Source organism: Nomascus leucogenys, unplaced genomic scaffold (genome assembly GCF_006542625.1).
Source record: "Nomascus leucogenys isolate Asia unplaced genomic scaffold, Asia_NLE_v1 Super-Scaffold_285, whole genome shotgun sequence".
Taxonomy (NCBI): domain Eukaryota; kingdom Metazoa; phylum Chordata; class Mammalia; order Primates; family Hylobatidae; genus Nomascus; species Nomascus leucogenys.
This window is the reverse complement of record NW_022095770.1, coordinates 1322712-1342446: the sequence shown is the minus strand read 5'-3', so window position 1 is coordinate 1342446 and position 19735 is coordinate 1322712. Positions and strand designations below refer to the sequence as shown.

The 19735-nt window shown below is 49.0% G+C and overlaps 1 protein-coding gene across 2 annotated transcripts in view; it reads left to right on the top strand.

The window, feature by feature from the left end:
* Positions 1 to 9704: 9704 nt before the first annotated feature.
* TTC25 (tetratricopeptide repeat domain 25) overlaps positions 9705 to 19735 on the top strand; it is a 35261-nt gene continuing 25230 nt past the window's right edge. For both annotated transcript variants that reach the window (XM_030808177.1, XM_030808176.1), the window contains exons 1-7: positions 9705 to 9925; positions 14258 to 14389; positions 14653 to 14803; positions 15690 to 15751; positions 15979 to 16144; positions 17761 to 17985; positions 18169 to 18376. In XM_030808177.1, the coding sequence (XP_030664037.1) occupies positions 9812 to 9925; positions 14258 to 14389; positions 14653 to 14803; positions 15690 to 15751; positions 15979 to 16144; positions 17761 to 17985; positions 18169 to 18376 (1058 nt within the window). In that variant the 5' untranslated portion in view covers positions 9705 to 9811. The remainder of the gene's footprint in view (positions 9926 to 14257; positions 14390 to 14652; positions 14804 to 15689; positions 15752 to 15978; positions 16145 to 17760; positions 17986 to 18168; positions 18377 to 19735) is intronic.

Here is a 19735-nt window from a genome sequence, read left to right as displayed (position 1 = left end):
GGTGCCTGTAATCTCAGCTACTTGGGAGGCTGAGGCAGGAGAATTGCTTGAACCCAGGAGGCAGAGGTTGCAGTGAGCAGAGATCGTGCCATTGCACTCCAGCCTGGGCCACAGAGTGAGACTCCGTCTCAAAACAAAACAAAACAAAACAAACAAACAAAAATAAACAAAAATTAGCAGGGCATGGTGGTGCACACCTGTAGGCCCAGCTACTTGGGAGACCGAGGTGGAAGGATCACTTGAGTCCAGGAGATCAAGGCTGCAGTGAGCTGAGATTGTGCACTCCAGCCTGGGCGACAGGGTGTGACCCTGTCTCGGAAAAAAAAAAAAAAAAAAGAAAAAAGAAAAGAAAAGAAAGAAGGAAAGAAGGAAATACTCCTGGGAGGCCAGGTGCATAGGCTCAGGCCTGTAATCCCATCACTTTGAGAGGCCAAGGAAGGCTTGAGCCCAGGAGTTCCAACCCAGCCTGGGCAATACAGTGAGTCTACGTCACTACAAAAAATAAAAAATTAGCTGGGCAGCCGGGCATGCTGGCTTACGCCTATAATCCTAGCACTTTGGTAGGCCAAGGTGGGAGAATCACTTGCGTCCAGGAGTTCAAAACCAGCCTGGGCAACATAGTGAGTCACTGTCTCAAAAAAAAAAAAAAAAATTAGGCATGGTGTCACACACCTGTAGTCCAAGCTACTCAGGAGGCAGAGGTGAGAGAGTCACTTGAGCCCAGGAGGTCAAAGATGCAGTGAGCTGGGTGGGCGCAGTGGCTCAAGCCTGTAATCCCAGCACTTTGGGAGGCTGAGGCAGGCGGATCACTTGAGGCCAGGAGTTCGAGACCAGCCTGGCCAACATGGTGAAACCCGTCTCTACTAAAAATACAAAAAATTAGCTGGATGTGGTGACACATGCCTGTAATCCCAGTTACTCGGGAGGTTGGCTGGGTGCAGTGGCTCACGCCTATAATCCCAACACTTGGGGAGGCCGAGGCGGGCGGATCACAAGGTCAGGAGATTGAGAACATCCTGACTAACAAAGTGAAACCCGATCTCTACAAGAAATACAAAAAAAGTAGCTGGGCATGGTGGCACGTGCCTGTAGTCCCAGCTACTCAGGAGGGTGAGGCAGGAGAATCGTTTGAACCCGGGAGGCAGAGGTTGCAGTGAGCCAAGATTACGCCACTGCACTCCAGCCTGAGTGACAGAGCGAGACAAAAAAAAAAAAGGATGCAGTCAGCCGTGACTGCACCACTGAACACCAGCCTGGGTGACAGAGTGAGACCCTGTCTGAGAAAAAAAAAAAGACAGATACACTCCTGGGGAAATGGTCATCCAGGAGGGACATAAAATATAATAAACTCTTTGAAGGTCAATTTGGTAATATCAATAAACATTTTAAATTCACTTGCCCTTTGGTCCAGTAATTCCATTTCTAATAATTTATCCTTCAGATATATTTGCATATGTGCATGATGAAGATAGGGATCTTTGTCTACTTTCTTCATTGCTGTATTTCTAGCAGTTTAAATAGGGACTGGTTACATAGTAAGTACTCAATAAATGTTTGCTGAATGATTGTCCTCCATTTAGGTGTTGCTAGGCCTAAGTTTGGCTATTCCTGGGCAGGAACAACAAAAAATAACTGTCCAGGGAGTGAGGGAGGAGAGGTGCTGGCCAGAGGGCCCATGAGCCAGCCACTGAGGTTTTCCAGTTCACTCAGTGGTCTCACACCAGGTCTCTGCCCCCAACCCCCAGCCTCCTCAAGTAAGACTCTCTCGTTACCCCACCACACACCCACAGAGGTTCATCTGCCTTGAATTAATCAATCTAGAACCCATCTTCTCATCATTCTATTTTCTAACTTAAAAGCTCTAAACCAGGCTGGGTGCAGTGGCTCATGCCTGTAATCCCAACACTTTGGGAGGCCAAGGCGGGTGGACTGCCTGAGCTCAGGAGTTCAAAACCAGTCTGGCTAACGTGGCAAAACCCCCATCTCTACAAAAAATAAAATAAAAGCTCTAAACTCTTTTGATTTTCCCATTTGAATCACCTCCCTCCTTTTCTAGACTGGACTAGAGGACAGGTCCCTATCAGAATACAGAGGGTTATAGGCACCGTCTCCACACCCAGGTTTTGGGCATTCTACCTGGGTTCCAGAAGCCTAAAACTGGCTAAGGATTTCCTCCTAGATTTGGACCAATTTTAATTAATATTTATTGAGCACCTACTATGTGAAAGGCATACTACTCACAGCAGCCACTTGAGCTAACTGTTTTCATCATTTTGCCTATGATCAACTGACCTAATGATCTTCAGAATCCAAGTCCTTGGGCCTGTACCCTGCAACCTGCTGCAGGTGAGTAAGAGGGAAAGATCCTATCCAGTGGGTCTCCTTCATCTGACTGTAAGCAACCCAAGGCCTAGGAGAGTGCCTTGTTCATTTTGGCATCCCCAGTGCCTGGCATGGGACTGGGCACATATTAAGCATTCACTGTAAACATGACTAAAAAAAGGCTCTTCGGCCAGGCACGGTGGCTCATGCTTGTAATCCCAGCACTTTGGGAGGCCGAGGCGGGCAGATCACGAGGTCAGGAGATCGAGACCACGGTGAAACCCCGTCTCTACTAAAAATACAAAAAATTAGCTGGGCGTGGTAGCAGGCGCCTGTAGTCCCAGCTACTCGGAGAGGCTGAGGCAGGAGAATGGCGTGAACCCGGAAGGCGGAGTTTGCAGTGAGCCAAGATCGCGCCACTGCACTCCAACCTGGGTGACAAAGCAAGACTCTATCTCAAAAAAAAAAAAAAAAAAAAGGCTCTTACAATATGTGAATGAAAGAAAGCAATTGTAGGGGAAGGGTAGGGAGAGGAGGGAGGAGATGCAGCCTGGAGAAGGGTCTACCTAAGTGTCCAGTTCTCCTATTTTTTTTTTTTTTTTGAGATGGAGTCTCACCCCATCGCCCAGGCTGGAGTGCAATGGCGTGATCTTGGCTCACTTCAACCACCACCTCCCGGGTTCAAACGATTCTCCTGCCTCAACCCCCTGAGTAGCTGGGATTACAGGTGCCTGCCACCCTGCCCAGCTAATTTTTCTATTTTTAGTAGAGACGAGGTTTCGCCACGTTGGCCAGGCTGGTCTTTAACTCCAGACCTCATGATCCGCCTGCCTCGTCCTCCCAAAGTGCTGGGATTACAGGCGTGAGCCACCACGCCCGGCCCAGTTCTACTATTTTTTTCTTTCTATTTATTTATTTATTTATTTATTTATTTATTTATTTATTTATTGAGACTGAGTCTCGCTCTGTCACCCAAGCTAGAGTGCAGTGGCGTGATCTCGGCTCACTACAACCTCCGCCTCCTGGGTTCAAGCGATTCTCCTGTCTCGCCCTCCTGAGTAGCTGGGACTACAGGCACGTGCCACCACACCCGGCTGATTTTTTTTTTTATTTTTAGTAGAGACAGGGTTTCACCATGTTAGCCAGGATGGTCTCGATCTCCTGACCTTGTGATCCGCCTGCCTCAGCCTCCCAAAGTGCTAGGATTACAGGCGTGAGCCACCGTGCCCGGCTACTATTTTTTTCAAATGCATTTTCTGTTTATGTAGAGTATCCGGTTCTAAACCAACCTCTCTCCTTGTAACAGCCCAAGACAGGAGCTTCCAGCAAAGCCCCATCATCATCCACCCTGTGAAGAGCCAAGGATTCTAACTTCCGCACCACTTACTTTTGCCCAGTACTGACCAACCTTTCATGAGAGCTAAGGGCCTGTGTGTCCTGGGGAAGGCTCTCCAGGGAGATGCAGCCAGGGCCCCTCTCTGTAACCTGACAGAGGCTGCCTGCCACCAGGGAAGCTGGAGGGATGGCCAGTTCCACTCCTGGGCAGCAGTTATCTCTCTGGGGATGCAGCATCTGTGCTCAGGGAATAAAGTTTCTCCATGCAGCCTAAACAGGTCCAGGCTGGCCCCTTCCCAGAGTCACCCCCACTCCATTCTGACTCCTCTCAAAAACTGCCGCTGCCTCCTCCCCACCAGGTATGTTCCTATAAAATTCCCTCCTCTTTCAGGAAGAACCTGTGCAGCCTCTCCCACACACATAAATCACTTACCTTTGACTTTTACATATGACACGTTTGACCTTATCTCTGAATGAGTTTATTATTATTATTTTGAGATGGAGTTTCGCTCTTTTGCCCAGGCTGGAGTGAAGTGGCGCGATCTCCGCTCACTGCAACCTCTGCCTTCCGGGTTCAAGCGATTCTCCTGCCTCAGCCTCCTGAGCAGCTGGGATTACAGGCACCCGCCACCATGCGGGGTGGTGGAGGTTCAGCGAGCTGAGATCCTGCAACTGCACTCCACCCTGGGCGACAGAGCGAAACTCTGTCTCAAAATAAATAAATAAATAAAAATAAAAAAATAAAAGGAGTCTTCTGGCCGGGCATGATGGTTCATGCCTGTAATCCCAGCATTTTGGGAAGCCAAGGCAGGAGGACTGCCTGAGCTCAAGAGTTCAAGACCAGCCTGGGAAACATTGCAAAACACCTTCTCTACCAAAAAAAAAAAAAAAAACCCAGGGTGTGATGGCATACACCTGTAGTTCCAGCTACTGGGGAGGCTGAGGTGGGAGGATTGCTTGAGTCCAGGAGGGCAGAGGTTGCAGTGAGCCGAGATTGTGCCACTGCACTCCAGCCTTTATTTAGACACTCTGTCTAAATAAATAAATAATAAATAAATAAAAGTAATCTTCTGACTGTTGTGTTGAGAAGGAAGTGGGGGAGGGGAGGCCAAGGAGACCCACTTAGAAGGATGTTGAAGTAATCCAGGAGAGAGATGATGAGGGCTCACAGTGAAGGCAGTAGTTACCTGGAGAGGGAGCTGTGAGTGGGGAGGGGCCTCTCACAGGACCCCCTGCTAGCAATATGCTTCTTGATTTACCTGTGTGATGACTACATGGGTGTACTTTTTTTTTTTTTGAGAGACAGTCTTGTTCTGTCGCCCAGGCTGGAGTGCAGTGGCGTGATAATGGCTCACTGCAACCTCTGCCTCTCGGGTTCAAGTGATTCTCCTGCCTCGGCCTCTGGTACAGCTGGGATTACAGGTGTGTGCCACCACACCAGGCTACTTTTTGTATTTTTGGTAGAGATGGGGCTTCACCATGTTGGCCAGCCTGGTCTTAAACTCCCGACTCGAGGTGATCTGCCTGCCTTGGCCTCCCAAAGTGCTGGGATTACAGGAGTGAGCCACCATGCCCGGCCAGACATGTATGTTTATTTACTTATGTTCTATTTCACAATAAAAGAAGAAATAAAGCAATAACATGAGGAACACAGCTATAAATGGCTGGGACACACTGGAATCCAATTCTAGCACTCTTTATCCTGCTAATCGAACCCAAGGAATAGGCCCCAACCCAGCTCACTTATATCCTTGTGCTGTAGCCTGGAGCAAACCTTGTCATTTCTCTCAGCCTCAGAGTTTCTCATCTGTGAAACCAGGAAACTACTGACTGGCTCTTTACTTCACTAGGGTGTTGTCAAGCTCACAGTGCTTTATAAACTGCCGAAAAGCACACATTATGATTGGTATTTTATTGGTTTTTGTTTTGTTTTGTTTTTTCGAGACGAAATCTCATTCTTGTCCCCCAGGCTGAAGTGCAATGGCACAATCTTGGCTCACTGCAACCTCCACCTCCCGGGTTCAAGCGATTCTCGTGCCTCAGCCTCCCGAGTAGCTGGGATTACAGGTGCCTGCCACCACATCCGGCTAATTTTTGTATTTTTAGTAGAGACAGGGTTTCACCATGTTGTCCATGCTGGTCTTGAACTCCTGACCTCAGGTGATCCGCCCGCTTCGGCCTCCCAAAGTGCTGAGATTACAGGTGTAAGCCACCACGCCGGGCCTTATTGTGTTTTTAAAACAGCTTTCTTAATATATAATGAATGTACAATAAACTGCACATAAAGTGTACAATTTGATGAGGTTTTTGGTTTTTTTTTTGAGACGGAGTTTCACTGTTGTTGCCCAGGCTGGAGTGCAATGGCGCGATCTTGGCTCATCACAACCCGCCTCCCGGGTTCAAGTGATTCTCCTGCCTCAGCCTCCCGAGTAACTGGGATTCCAGGCATGTGCCATCACGCCCAGCTAATTTTGTATTTTTAGTAGAGACAGGGTTTCTCCATGTTGGTCAGGCTGGTCTTGAACTCCCGACCTCAGGTGATCCGCCCACCTCAGCCTCCCAAAGTGCTAGGATTACAGGCTTGAGCCACCACGTCTGGCCAATTTGGTGAGTTTTAATACATGTATATACCTGTGAAACAATTACCACAACCAAGATAATGAACATATTCCTCATCTCCATGAGTTTCCCTGTACTCCTTTGTAATCTACCCCCCACTTCCCTATTGCCATGTTCCCAGCAGTTAGTCTGCATTTTCTAGAATTTTATTTTATTTGAGATGTGATCTCACTATGTTGCTCAGGCTGGAGTGCAGTGGCCTGATCATAGCTCAACCATGTTAGCCAGGATGGTCTTGATCTGCCCACCTCGGCCTCCCAAAGTGCTGGGATTACAGGTGTGAGCTACCGCACCCGGCCACATTTAAATATTTCAAGTTAATTTTTGTATATGGTATGAGGTAAGGGTCAAGGTTTAGACTAGGTGCAGTGGCTCATGCCTGTAATCACAGCACTTTGGGAGGCTAAGGTGGGTGGATTACCTGAGGTCAGAAGTTCGAGATTAGCCTGGCTAACACAGTGAAACCCTGTCTCTACCAAAAATATGAAAATTAGCCGGGCATGGTGGCGCACACCTGTAGTCCCTGCTGCTTGGGAGGCTGAGGCAGAAGAATCACTTGAACCCGGGAGGCAGAGGTGGCAGTGAGCTGAGATCACGCCACTGCACTCCAGCCTGAGTGACAGAGTGAGACTCCATCTCAAAAAAAAAAACTCAATATTTATATTTGGACAGGCATAGTGGCTCACATCCATAATCCTGGCACTTTGAGAGGCCGAAGTGGGAGGATTGCTTGAGTTCAGGAGTTCAAAACCAGCCTGGGCAACATGGCAAAACCCCGTCTCTACCAAAACAACACAAAAATTAGCTGGGTGTGGTGGTGCGTGTCTGTAGTCCCAGCTACTCAGGAGGCTGAGGTGGGAGGGTGGCCTGAGCCCAGAAAGCAGAGGTCGCAGTGAGTCAAGATCTCACTACTGCACTCCAGCCTGGGGGACAAGGCCAACTCTCTCTCAAAAAATAAAAATAAAAATTAATTAAATAAATATTTACATTAAAATATTTCCAGTTGATTTTTGTACATAGTGTGAGGTAAGGATCAAAGTTTTTTATTTTGGGTTTTGTTTTTCCATATAGCTATCCAATTGCTTCAGCACACATTTGTGGAAAAGATTATCCTTTCTCCATTGAATCTCTTTGGCAACTTCATTTAACATCAATTGATCATATATGTGTGGATCTATTTCTGTTCCATTAATCCATATATATTTATATATTTATGCTAATACCATTACCGTAGCTTTAAAATAAGTCTTGAAATCATAGAATGTAAGTTCTCTTTTGTTCTTCTTTTTCAAAATGGTTTTGGCTATTTTAGGTCTTTTGCATTTCCACATAAATTTTAAAATCAGATTGTTAATTACTGAAAAAACAAGGCTGCTGGGGCCGGGCACAGTGGCTCACGCCTGTAATCCCAGCACTTTGAAAAGAGGCTAAGGCGGGCAGATCACCTGAGGTCAGGAGTTCGAGACCAGCCTGGCCAACATGGTGAAACCTCATCTCTACTAAAAATACAAAAAATTAGCTGGGCATGGTGGTGTGCGCCTGTAATCCCAGCTACTCAGGAGGCTAAGGCAGGAGAATAGCTTGAAACCGGGAGGCGGAGATTGCAGTGAGCCGAGATCACATCACTGCACTCCAGCCTGGGTGACAGAGCGAGACTCCACCTTAAAAAAAAAAAAAAAAAAAAAAGCTGCTGGAATTCTGATTGGTACTGCACTGAATCTATAGATCTCTTCCTTGCAGGAGGTTTTTTTCTGATTAATCCTAGTTGCTCCAGCAACAGTCCTCAACTCATCAATGAGCCCACCTTAACCTAGAACAGGACCAGTTTCACTGCAGGTCCTTAAACCTGTTGCTGCTCCTTAAACACCCTGTGAATGTACACACCTCCAGCCTTTGCACATGTTATTTCCTTTTTTTTTTTTTTTTTGAGACAGGGTCTTGCTTTGTTACACAGGCTACAATGCAGTGGCCCAAACATGGCTCACTGCAGCCTCAACATTCCAGGCTCAAGCGATCCTCCTGCCTCAGCTTCCTGAGTAGCTGGGACTACAGGCACACACCACCACACCCAGCTCACTTTCGTATTTGTGGTAGAGACAGGGCTTCGCCTTGTTGCCCAGACTGGTCTCGAACGCCTGAGCTCAAGCGATCCTCCCACCTCAGTCTCCAAAGTACTGGGATTACAGGCATGAGCCACCACACCTAGCTCTCATTCTCCACTTACGTCTACTGGGCTCCACCCTACTCACCCTCAGCTCAAATGTTACCCCTCTATGAAGATGTCTCTAACTCATCCCAGACCCTGGCTGAATCATTCATTTGCCTGGGTTTCACACCACTTTGTCCTCATCTCCCTCACAGGCGCACAGAACTTTTAATTACTAGTTAATATCACTTTAAGTGGCCATTACTTGTTTATACATCTTTCTCCCCTATTAGATAGAACTCCTTCAAGCAGGGACCATATTATTTCTTATCTTTTGAATTAAACCTTTTGAGATAATCATAGATTCATATGCAGTTCATAAGAAATAAATATAAAAGAGATCCCATGTACCCTTTTCCCAGTTTCTCCCAATGGTAACATCTTTAAAAACTTTAGTACAATAACACAACCAGAAAATTGACACTGATACAGTCCACTGATCTTACTCAAATATCCCCAGTTTTACATGTATGCCGTGTGTGTGTGTGTGTGTGTGTGTGCATTTGTAGTTAAGGACATACTTTTTACTATTTGAACAATGACATTAGGACGTTTTGGAAGTAACGCAGTAAAGGCAGTTAAGCAAGCTACTTAGGGTATCGTTGGAGCCCAGAAGCACCTAGTCCACATTTGGAGGAGTGGTGATGGTGAGGGAATGGGGAAGGACGTCAGAATATGCTTTGGTCAAGGCCCGCTACTAGTAGCTGCTCAAATAACTGCGTTAAATTATGTTGAACCCAACGCTATTTTCCATGTTTTCTTATGTAAATCCTCGCATCCCTGAGTGTTCCATTATTTTCATATTTATTTGGCAGGTGGAACATTCGAGGCTGGGAGCCCTTACATGCCCCGCGAGAGGTCACGCAGTTAGGAAGTGACAGGAGTGAGGTCAGCCCAAGTCCGCTGACTCCAAGCCCAGTGCTCTCTCCCCCTAATGGCGGTACGCGGGGCACATATCCTTACCACGTATGCCTTATCCCTATTCGGAACTTTGCCTCCAACCCTCTTCCTGTTTTCTTGGCTGTCTTACAAGGGAGCCTTTTCAGGCAGCAACTCCAGAGAGAACCGATGGAGCGTGCAACAGCAAACACTAACAAGACCAGCCGACAGCCACGCGCTCATCACTCCCTGGCCCAGTGCGCGGCAGAACTGGCGCAAGCGCACGCCAGCAGGTTGTACCCAGAATCCGGGCCCTTGCCAGACAGGGGCGGAACCGGAAGTCGCTGTACATCTCATGGTTGCTAAGAAACGGAGCTTCCACAAACCAGATAGACGTTCTCCAGCTTTTCTTCGATTGTCTCTGCTTTAGCGTCTCTAAATCCAGTCACCATGTCGGACCCCGAAGGCGAGACCTTACGAAGCACCTTTCCCTCTTATATGGCCGAAGGCGAGCGACTCTACCTGTGCGGGGAATTTTCTAAAGCCGCGCAGAGCTTCAGCAACGTGAGTCGAGCTCTGAACCTATCCATCACCCCATCACCTGTCACTTTTTTTTTTTTTTTTTTTTGAGACGCAGTTTCGCTCTTGTTGCCTAGGCTGGAGTGCAATGGCACGATCTCGGCTCACCGCAACCTCCGCCTCCCGAGTTCAAGCGATTCTCCTGCCTCCACCTCCCAACTAGCTGGGACTACAGGCGCGCGCCATCATGCCCGGCTAATTATTTTGTCTTTTTAGTAGAGATGGGGGTTTCACTGTGTTGGCCAGGCTGGTCTCGAACTCCTGACCTGGTGATCCACCCGCTTCGGCCTCCCAAAGTGTTGGGATTACAGGCGTGAGCCACTGCGCCTGCCCCCTTCCCTCACCTTTTGATTGCAGATAACACTGAGGTCTTGATGATGCCTGGAGGACCCTGTTGTTTCTATTATTCACTGATTTTTGATGGACACACTGCTGTCACAGATAAGCCCTGTGCTTGGCCATTTTCTACCAGTTCCCACTTGCGACCTCCATTCTCTGCGTTAACAGTGACCTTTTCCTCTACTTTTACTTAAATGTTTCATGATTAACCGGCCTCCTTCCACAGAGCAGCCTTACCTTCCCATCATTTGCTGGCAGATTGGATGGGAGGTTGCATGCAGAAGCCACAATGTCTCCAGCACACCGTTGCTTATAAAAGGTGGCCAGTAAGCAACATATGATTATTATTATCAATTTTGAGACGAAATTTTGCTATGTCGCCCAGGCTGGAGTGCAGTGGCGAGATCTCAGCTCACTGCAACCTCCGCCTCCCCAGGTTCAAGCGATTTTCCTGCCTCAGCCTAGGGAGTAGTTGGGATTACAGGCATGTGCCACCACGCCTGGCTAATTTTTGTATTCTTAGTAGAGACAGGGTTTCACCATGTTGGCCAGGCTGGTGTCGAACTCCTGACTTCAAGTGATACACCTGCCTTGGCCCCTCAAAGTGCTGGGCTTACAGAGGTGAGCTGCCGCACCAACCAGCAACATTATTATAGTAACCCTAGTATAAATTGCATCATCTCACCCTAGGGGGATTTGGTGCTGGTTTTTGTTGTTGTTGTTGTTTTGGAGACGTAGTCTTGCTCTGTCTCCAGGCTGGAGTGCAATGGTGTGATCTTGGCTCACTGCAACCTCCACCTCCTGGATTCAAGTGAGTCTCCTGCCTCAGCCTCAGGCACATTGCTAAGCATACTGGATTTTTGTTGTTGTTGTTAAGATGGAGTTTTTCTCTTCTTGTCCACGCTGGAGTGCAGTGGCACAATCTCGGCTCACCCCAACCTCCACCTCCCAGGTTCAAGCGATTCTCCTGCCTCAGCCTTCCGAGTAGCTGGGATTCCAGGCATGCGCCACCATGCTCGGCTAATTTTGTATTTTTAGTACAGACGGGGTTTTTCCATGTTGGTCAGGCTGGTCTCGAACTCCCCACCTCAGGTGATCCCCGCCCCCACCTCAGCCTCCCAAAGTGCTGGGATTACAGGCATGAACCACCCCGCCCAGTGCATACTCAATTTTATAGATTAGGAAATATACAGAAGTTGAGCAACATGCCCAAGGTCACTGAACTAGCAAGTGGTAGAGGAAGGATTCAAAGCCGGGCTCAGACTCCAGTGCTGACGTGCTAACCACCAAACTACACATCTGACATCTGCATAAGGAAACTGCTTTTTTTTTGTTTTGTTTTTGTTTTTTCAGAGACAGGATCTCGTTCTATATCCCAAGCTGGAATGTGGTGGCACAATCATAGCTCAATACAGCTTCAAACTCCTCAGCTCAAGTGATCCTCCCACCTTAGTGTTCCAAGTAGCTGGAGCTACAGGCTTACACCACCATGCCTGGCTAATTTTTTCTTTTCTTTTTTTTTTTTTTTTTTTTTGTAGAGATAGGTGTTTTGCTATGTTGCCCTGATTGGTATTGAACACTTGAGCTCAAGTAATACTCCTGCTTTGGCCTCACAAAGTGCTAGAATTACAGGTATGAGCTACAGTGCCCTAAAAAGATGTTTTTATGACCATTTCTTTTGCTCCAAATTGCCCACTTCTTATTCTAGATGGAGTGGTAGGATAACCCTATAGTCTCGAGACTTCCTGTAAGATCAAGCTTCTCAATAGCTCCTCAGAGTCGTTTGTCCCATTCAGTCACCAACCATACCCTAAAACCAGAAATGATGACCAGATAAGTGAACAATTGAGGTCGGGAGCCCTGTCCCCACTTATTCTCCTCCAGCTGGATCATGTCCCATCCTGAAGTACCCCCCCGGCAGTGAAAAAAGAACACCCTGAGGGAAGGGTAGCCTTGGATGAGAAGCAGTCACTTTCCAGAAAGACAGTAGCTACTTCCCCTTCTTAGAAAAGTAGGAAGGCCTTAGAAAGGGGTGGGTACCAGGAGACAGAGGGTTGCAGTGAGCCAAGATCGTGCCATTGCACTCTAGCCTGGGCAACAAGAGTGAAACTCCGTCTAACAAAAAAAAAAAAAAAAAAAAAAAAAAAAAGACCAGGCCAGGTGGCTCATGCCTGTAATCCCAGCACTCTGGGAGGCCAAGGCAGGTGGATCACCTGAGGTCAGGTGTTCGAGACCAGCCTGGCTAACATGGTGAAACCCCGTTTCTACTAAAAATACAAAAAATCTACCGGACGTGGTGGCGAGTGCCTGTGATCCCAGCTACTCTGGAGGCTGAGGCAGGAGAATCGCTTGAACCCGGGAGGCGGAGGTTGCAGTGAGCCGAGATCATGCCATTGCACTCCAGCTTTGGTAACAAGAGCAAAACGCCATCTCAACAAAAAAAAATTAGCCAGGTGTGGTGGCGGGCGCCTGTAGTCCCAGGTACTCAGGAGGCTGAAGCAGGAGAATTGCTTCAACCCGGGACTCGGAGGTTGCAGTGAGCAGAGATTGTGCCACTGCACTCCAGCCTGGGTGACAGAGTGAGACTCTATCTCAAAAAAGAAAAAGGGGGGTGGGTACAGTTAGATGCCTCAGGAAGGACAGTACCACCACAGACTATGGTAATCATCTCACACAGAAGAGAGGGCACTGGGAGTGGGGATATTGCCCTCAACCCCACTTTAGGATCAAAATCACAGTTTCATTTTCCTGGCATTTTCTCTTTTTTTCTTTCCTTTTTTTTCATTTTTCTTCTTCCTTCCTTCCTTCCTTCCTTCCTTCCTTCCTTCTTTCTTTCTTCTTTCTTTCTTTTCTTTTTTTTTTTTTTGAGACAGCGTCTCACTCCATCACCCAGGCTGGAGTGCAGTGGCATGATCTCAGCTCACTGCAACCTCTGCCTCCCAGGTTCAAGCGATTCTCTTGCCTCAGACTCCCGAGTAGCTGGGATTACAGGTGCTCACCACCATGTCTGGCTAATTTTTGTATTTTTAGTAGAAATGGGTTTCACCACGTTGGCCAGGCTGGTCTCAAACTCCTGACTTCAAGTGATCCATCCACCTTGGCCTCCCAAAGTTCTGGGATTATAGGTGTGAGCCACTGCACCTGGCCTCTTTTTGTTTTGTTTTGTTTTTTGAGACAGTCTCATTCTGTCACCCAGGCTGAAGTGCAGCGGTGTGATCATGGCTTACTGCAGCCTTGACCTCTCCAGGTTCAAGCAATCCTCCCATCTCAGCCTCCTGAGTAGCTGGGACTACAATCATGGACCACCACGCCCAGCAAATTTTTTTGTATTTTGTAGAGACAGGGTTTTGCCATGTTGCCCAGGCTGGTCTCAAACTCTTGGGCTCAAGCATTCCGCCCACCTCGACCTGCCAAAGTGCTGGGATTACAGGTGTGAGCCACCACTCCCAGCCTTTTCCTGGTATTTTCATCTTAATCCCTGGATATAGTGATTAGTTCTTGATTAGCTACATAAAAAGAGAAGGCTACTGGAGTGGTTAACCCACATGGCAGATTGTCCTCAAGTCCACTTCAGAATGCTTAGCCTTTGAAATTTGCTTTGAGTATGATGTGTTGCCATTTCAGGTTTGTAGTTGAGTTTGGTGTGCACAAAATACCCTACAGTTCTATTGCCTGAGGGGACTGGGGGGCTCTCAGACATTGGTGGAAAGTCAGCGTATCCACAGAGTAACATATTCCTACTCTTCAGCCAGTGGCTTCCACAATAGCCATGATTTGACCTTGTTCAAGGTGAGCCATATGCAGATAATCAAGTTGACTGAGCGCAGATTGGAGTTGTTCTACTTAGGAGCCAGAGGCCTGTGTGCTGGCCTGAAGAATCCCCTTGAACCTCTGCAGGAGGGTTTGGGCTGCCCTTCCCACCCCAGCTTCTACCTTGCTCTTCATGCTGGCTGTCAACCTGACTGGTTTCTTTGTTAGGCTCTTTACCTTCAGGATGGAGACAAGAATTGCCTGGTTGCTCGCTCAAAGTGCTTCCTGAAGATGGGAGACTTGGAGAGATCCCTGAAGGATGCTGAGGCTTCGCTCCAGAGTGACCCAGCTTTCTGTAAGGTGACTGCATGGGCGGGAGGACTCGATCCTGCCATTGCCTGTAGCAACTTCTGGTTGCAAGTAGTTGTAACAAGTAGTTGTTACAAGTAGAACCAGCCAGACTGCCTACTGTTTGATGCCATTTTCTCTTCCTAGGTCATTGCCTAAGTCCCTGCCCCCTGTATTCCAACCTTGACCTTCAACCCAGGACCCTTCTGTTCCACCACATGTGAGTCCTATAAGGCCTTATCTTTTCACATTGATTTGATTTCCTCCCATTCCAGGGGATTTTACAAAAGGCTGAGACACTGTACACCATGGGAGACTTTGAGTTTGCCTTGGTATTCTATCATCGAGGCTACAAGCTGAGGCCTGATCGGGAATTCAAAGTTGGCATTCAGAAAGCCCAGGAAGCCATCAACAACTCAGTGGGAAGTGAGTGACCACAGGGCCTATGCCCTTATCCAGGAAGGTCCTTGGAATCCTTAGGTTTAGAGGAAGGCTGAGGTACAGCAGATGAGCAGCCACCACCAGGCCCGCAGGGAGTCCTACACCTGGACTTGGCTGCTGCAGTGTTGTTGAGGATTAGCTGGGCGTGGTGGCGGGTGCCACCTGTCTGCTGGGAGGACCATTCCCTGACGCACACACTGATCTCTGAGTGCTGCAGCCTTGGGTTTTTCTAAAGGTCAGATTAGAAAGGCTGTTTCACTATATCCAGGGATTAAGATGAAAATACCAGGAAAAGGCTGGGAGTGGTGGCTCACACCTGTAATCCCAGCACTTCGGCAGGTCAAGGTGGGCGGAACACTTGAGCCCAAGAGTTTGAGACCAGCCTGGGCAACATGGCAAAACCCTGTCTCTGAAACTGATTATACTGTTTCAAAGTAGGCCTGTCTTTAGCCCGGTGTCAAAAGCTATAATGCGGTCCTGAGCCCAGCCTTCTGTAGTCCCTGGCTTCCTCCTTCACCAGACGCATACCAAGGGCTGGCCTTAGCCATCAGCATTATGGCAGGGCAAGAAGGGAAGCAAGTGAGAGCTTGCTCTGTCGGTGGCGGGGCCTGGAAATGGACAGTTTCCCCTGCATCCTTGGCCTCCCTTTGTTTGGAAATCTGGCTGCCATGCCTTGGGCTAGCGGGGGCTGTTAGCTCCTAGGAGTTATACCAAACAGCCTGCACCATTTGCCTGCTAGGCTGTCTTAGGGCCAGCTTTGCCACAGCCTCCACCATCCCTCTGCCAAAGGCAGCCATTTCCACATAAAAATATGTGATAGGTCATGCCTGGGGGGCCTGGCCGACCTGAGCTCCAGCTTCTTTCCTTGCAGGTCCTTCTTCCATTAAACTGGAGAACAAAGGGGACCTCTCCTTCTTAAGCAAGCAGGCTGAGGTAAGGGCCCTGGTTCTGTGGTTGTATCCCTCCAAGGGAAGAGGTTGTGTGTGCCTGAGAAGGGGTCTTGGGAGCCTAGCTGCAACCCGACCAGTCATACTCCATGACTCTTGGCCCACAGAAAGGTCCTGGAGTTGGAGGAATCTAGGATCACAGACCCTAGGGCCATGGCTGGGTACACTCTGCTCCTTGCTGAAGCTCTGTTGGGTGTTGCTCCATTTTCTCAGAATATAAAAGCCCAGCAGAAGCCTCAGCCCATGAAACACCTCTTACACCCCACCAAGGGAGAGCCCAAGCGGAAGGGCTCGCTCAAGAGTGAGAAGACTGTTCGCCAGCTTCTGGGGGAGCTCTACGTGGACAAAAAGTATTTGGAGAAGCTCCTATTGGATGAAGGTTTCGGACACTTTGTTGGCACGGGGCCTTGGGGGAAAGGAAATCTGGGTGGATGCTTCCTGCATGAGCTGAAGGCAGAACCTGTCATATAATATTAGCTGACATGTACCTATGGACAGGTTTTATTAGCATTCTCATTTTACAGATGAGGAAACTGAGGCGCAGACCAACGGAAACTAAGGTCACATATAGGTAGGCAATGACATGGCTTATATTAGAATCCAGGAAGTCCAATTTTAGAGCAATGCTCCTAAGTGCTATGGTACCCTGGGAGGGAACAACAGAGATTTGGTCTCCTTTACCACCATAGTCCCTGAAGGGACATCCCCTTTGCCTTCAATCTTTACAATGGGCAAAGGAATCCAGCAGACAGGTGCTTAAACCCGAGGTTATTAGTTCTAGAATGCTCTGAAACATCATCTGGTCCAAGTTCTCCTTTCATAGATAAGGAAATAGAGACCCTGATTGGGAAAGAACTTTTATAAGTTGACAAACAAGTTCATGGTGGAGTCAACATCAGAACCCAGGCCTCTGACCTCCAGTCCAGTGCTCTTTCTTTTAAAGACAGAGTCTTGTTCTGTTGCCCAGGCTGGAGTGCAGTGAAGCAAACTCGGCTCACTGCTACCTCCACCTCCTGGGTTAAAGCGATTCTCCTGCCTCAGCCTCCCTAGTAGCTAGGACTATAGGTTCCCACCACCACGTCCGGCTAATTTTTTGTATTTTTAGTAGAGATGGGGTTTCACCACGTTGGCCAGGCTGGTTTCAAACTCCTGACCTCAGGTGATCTGCCCACCTCGGCCTCCCAAAGTGCTGGGATTACAGGTGTGAGCCACTACACCTGGCCAGTCCAGTGCTCTTTCCACCACACTGCTGCCAGTGACAGGATGAAGGACAGAGGCCTGAGATGAACGTCTCACATCAACATGGGGATGGGAGTATTGCCATTAGATGATAAGCCTGAGCAGGGTCACCTGTGAATCAAATGCCTCTTCTCCAGAATTGGCTTCCCAAGGTCATGTGTAGGGTTCCCTGTTCCGTGACACAGGAACAGCTTCACTGCTGGCACATCTCCTTAGCAACAGGCCTGAATGCCTCCTATTCTCCAGAGGACCTGCTGCGGAGGGAAGGGATGGCTTGAATATTACGTCAAGTGGCCTTGTAGCTTTGCTTCTGGCTGTAACCTCTGGCCAGGATTTGGGCACCCCCCTTCCAGCTCCCAGCGTGCACAGGCCCACTGGGCACCTGGGAAATCACTGGGCACTGGCAGCCTGGGCCAGATGGTGCATTTAGACTCAGTGTTATCTGAGGACACAGCTTGAACTGGGGAAGCCCCGAGGCTTCTCAGCGAGCCATCCACCAGCTGCCCCTTCTGGCCAGCTCCTCATGTCTTGCCATAAGGGGCCCATACCATGGAACTCCTGAAAGTGGGGCTCTGGCTGCATCCTGGCCTGGATAAACCCACTCTGCCACCATACGCACTCACATTCCTCTCTGTTTCAACAACTCCAAGCAGAGCTCTTCACAGAGGGCCCTGCAGCAGCTACCGGGAGGAAACAGGAGGCAAATCCCTTAGAGGCCTGTTCTCCTTGGCGCCTCCTCACACCCCTTCCCCACAGACCTGATCAAAGGCACCATGAAGGGTGGCCTGACTGTGGAGGACTTCATCATGACGGGCATCAACTACCTGGATACTCACAGCAACTTCTGGAGGCAGCAGAAGCCAATCTACGCCAGGGAGCGGGACCGGAAGCTGATGCAAGAGAAATGGCTGCGGAACCACAAACGCCGTCCCTCACAGACAGCCCATTACATCCTCAAGAGCCTGGAGGACATTGATATGTGTAGGTGTTGTTCTCAGAGGGTGGGGCAGGTGCCTCCAGTGCCGTATCAGGTGGGGAAGGAGCAACCAGGTGTCTGAGCCCCTGGTCTCTCTGACCTGCAGATGGTGTCTGCAGGAAGAGGAGTTACCCTGTCAGCTAAGAGGAGGCTGCCCTGGCCTCCACAGCACCCCTTTCCTTTCCCAGTGCTCACAAGTGGCAGTGCTGAAGGGAGTCTTCAGAAAGCTGAGAAAGTGCTGAAGAAGGTACTGGAATGGAACAAGGAAGAGGTACCCAACAAGGATGAACTGGTTGGAAACTTGTATAGCTGCATAGGGAATGCCCAGATTGAGCTGGGGCAGATGGAGGCAGCCCTGCAGAGCCACAGAAAGGACCTGGAGATCGCCAAGGAATAGTGAGTGCCCCAGGGGAGGTCACTGGCGTGAGCCTACAGAGGAGGACACCTGGGGCTATCTGAGGCCCTTGCCAGGGCTGCTGGTGGCTTGACTCCCATTTTCTGCTCTGCATGCCCGAGGTGGATTCTCCCGGAGGTGGGGACCACCTGCCCAGGACTGAGGGTGGGGGAACCTAGACTGTTAGCTTTTTTGCCACCAAAAGGGTAGTGGCTCAAAATTGCAAAAAGCTACCCAATGATCTGGCTCTTAGGGATGTTTATATTCTTACATCATCTTAACAAGCATGCATGAAGCCCCAGACATGCCAGATGCTGCTAGTGTGGGAACACAGTAATAACCAGACACAAGGGCCATTTCCCTGCAGATGTCAAGCAAAAAGGGACATAGCTAATTAATTGCAATTGTGATAAGTGCCACGAAAGAAAAGTACAGGATCCAGTGTGGTGAGAAATACATTCCAGGAGGACTTGATGACATTGGGGAACACACAGGGCCTATGGAAAGGCCCTGAGACAGGAGGGTACTTAAGCCTGGAGAGCACAGCATATTGCCAGGGAGAGTGGCCAAGAGGAGGCTGAAGGAAGTGGGCAGGGGATGGATCAAGCAGGGTCTTGTAAAACCAGTGCTGACCAAGAGCACGGGCTGTGGAGTCAGGCAGACCTAGGCTGTGGAACTTGCGCCACCCAGCCGTGGGACCTGAGATAAGCCACTTTAGCTCCCTCAGCCTCAGGGTCTCCTCCTCTGTTAGCTGGGCACCCTGTAGGACGGAAGGGAGGATGAAATGCAGATGTACCTGTGCAGACCTTAGGACAGTGCCTGGTATCCACAATAGTAGTAACACCAGCTCTCCAGAAATGAGCTCTTCTCAAGACTTGCTGGCTTCCACCCAGAGGTTCCATCACTTTGTCAGCATCCTGGTTCTACCCTTTGGAGTCATTCTTGTCTCTTGGATCCAACCATCTCCCATGCACAAATGAGTTAGGAATCTTTACTTCTCGCTAGACCTCTCTCCTGAGCCTCAGACCTGTGTGTCCAGCAGATTCTAAGACATTTCCACCTGGATGTCCCACAGGAATCCTAAACTTAACATGTCCAAATCGGAATCCTTTATCTTCCTCCCAAACTTACTTCTTGAGGGTTCCCCATCCCGAAAGATAGCACTGTTGGCCACTCAATCCCCAAGCCAGAAGCCTGGAGGCTTCCCAGATACCTCCCTCCCCTCTCTGTTTTTGCCATATTGCTCAGGTTGGTCTGGATGACAGGCGTGAGCCACCGCTCTTGGCTCTCTCACTGTTCATGCCCAGCACCGGCCATGTCTTGTCCTGTCCATACTTTCTCTGTTTCCCTCCCACAGCTCA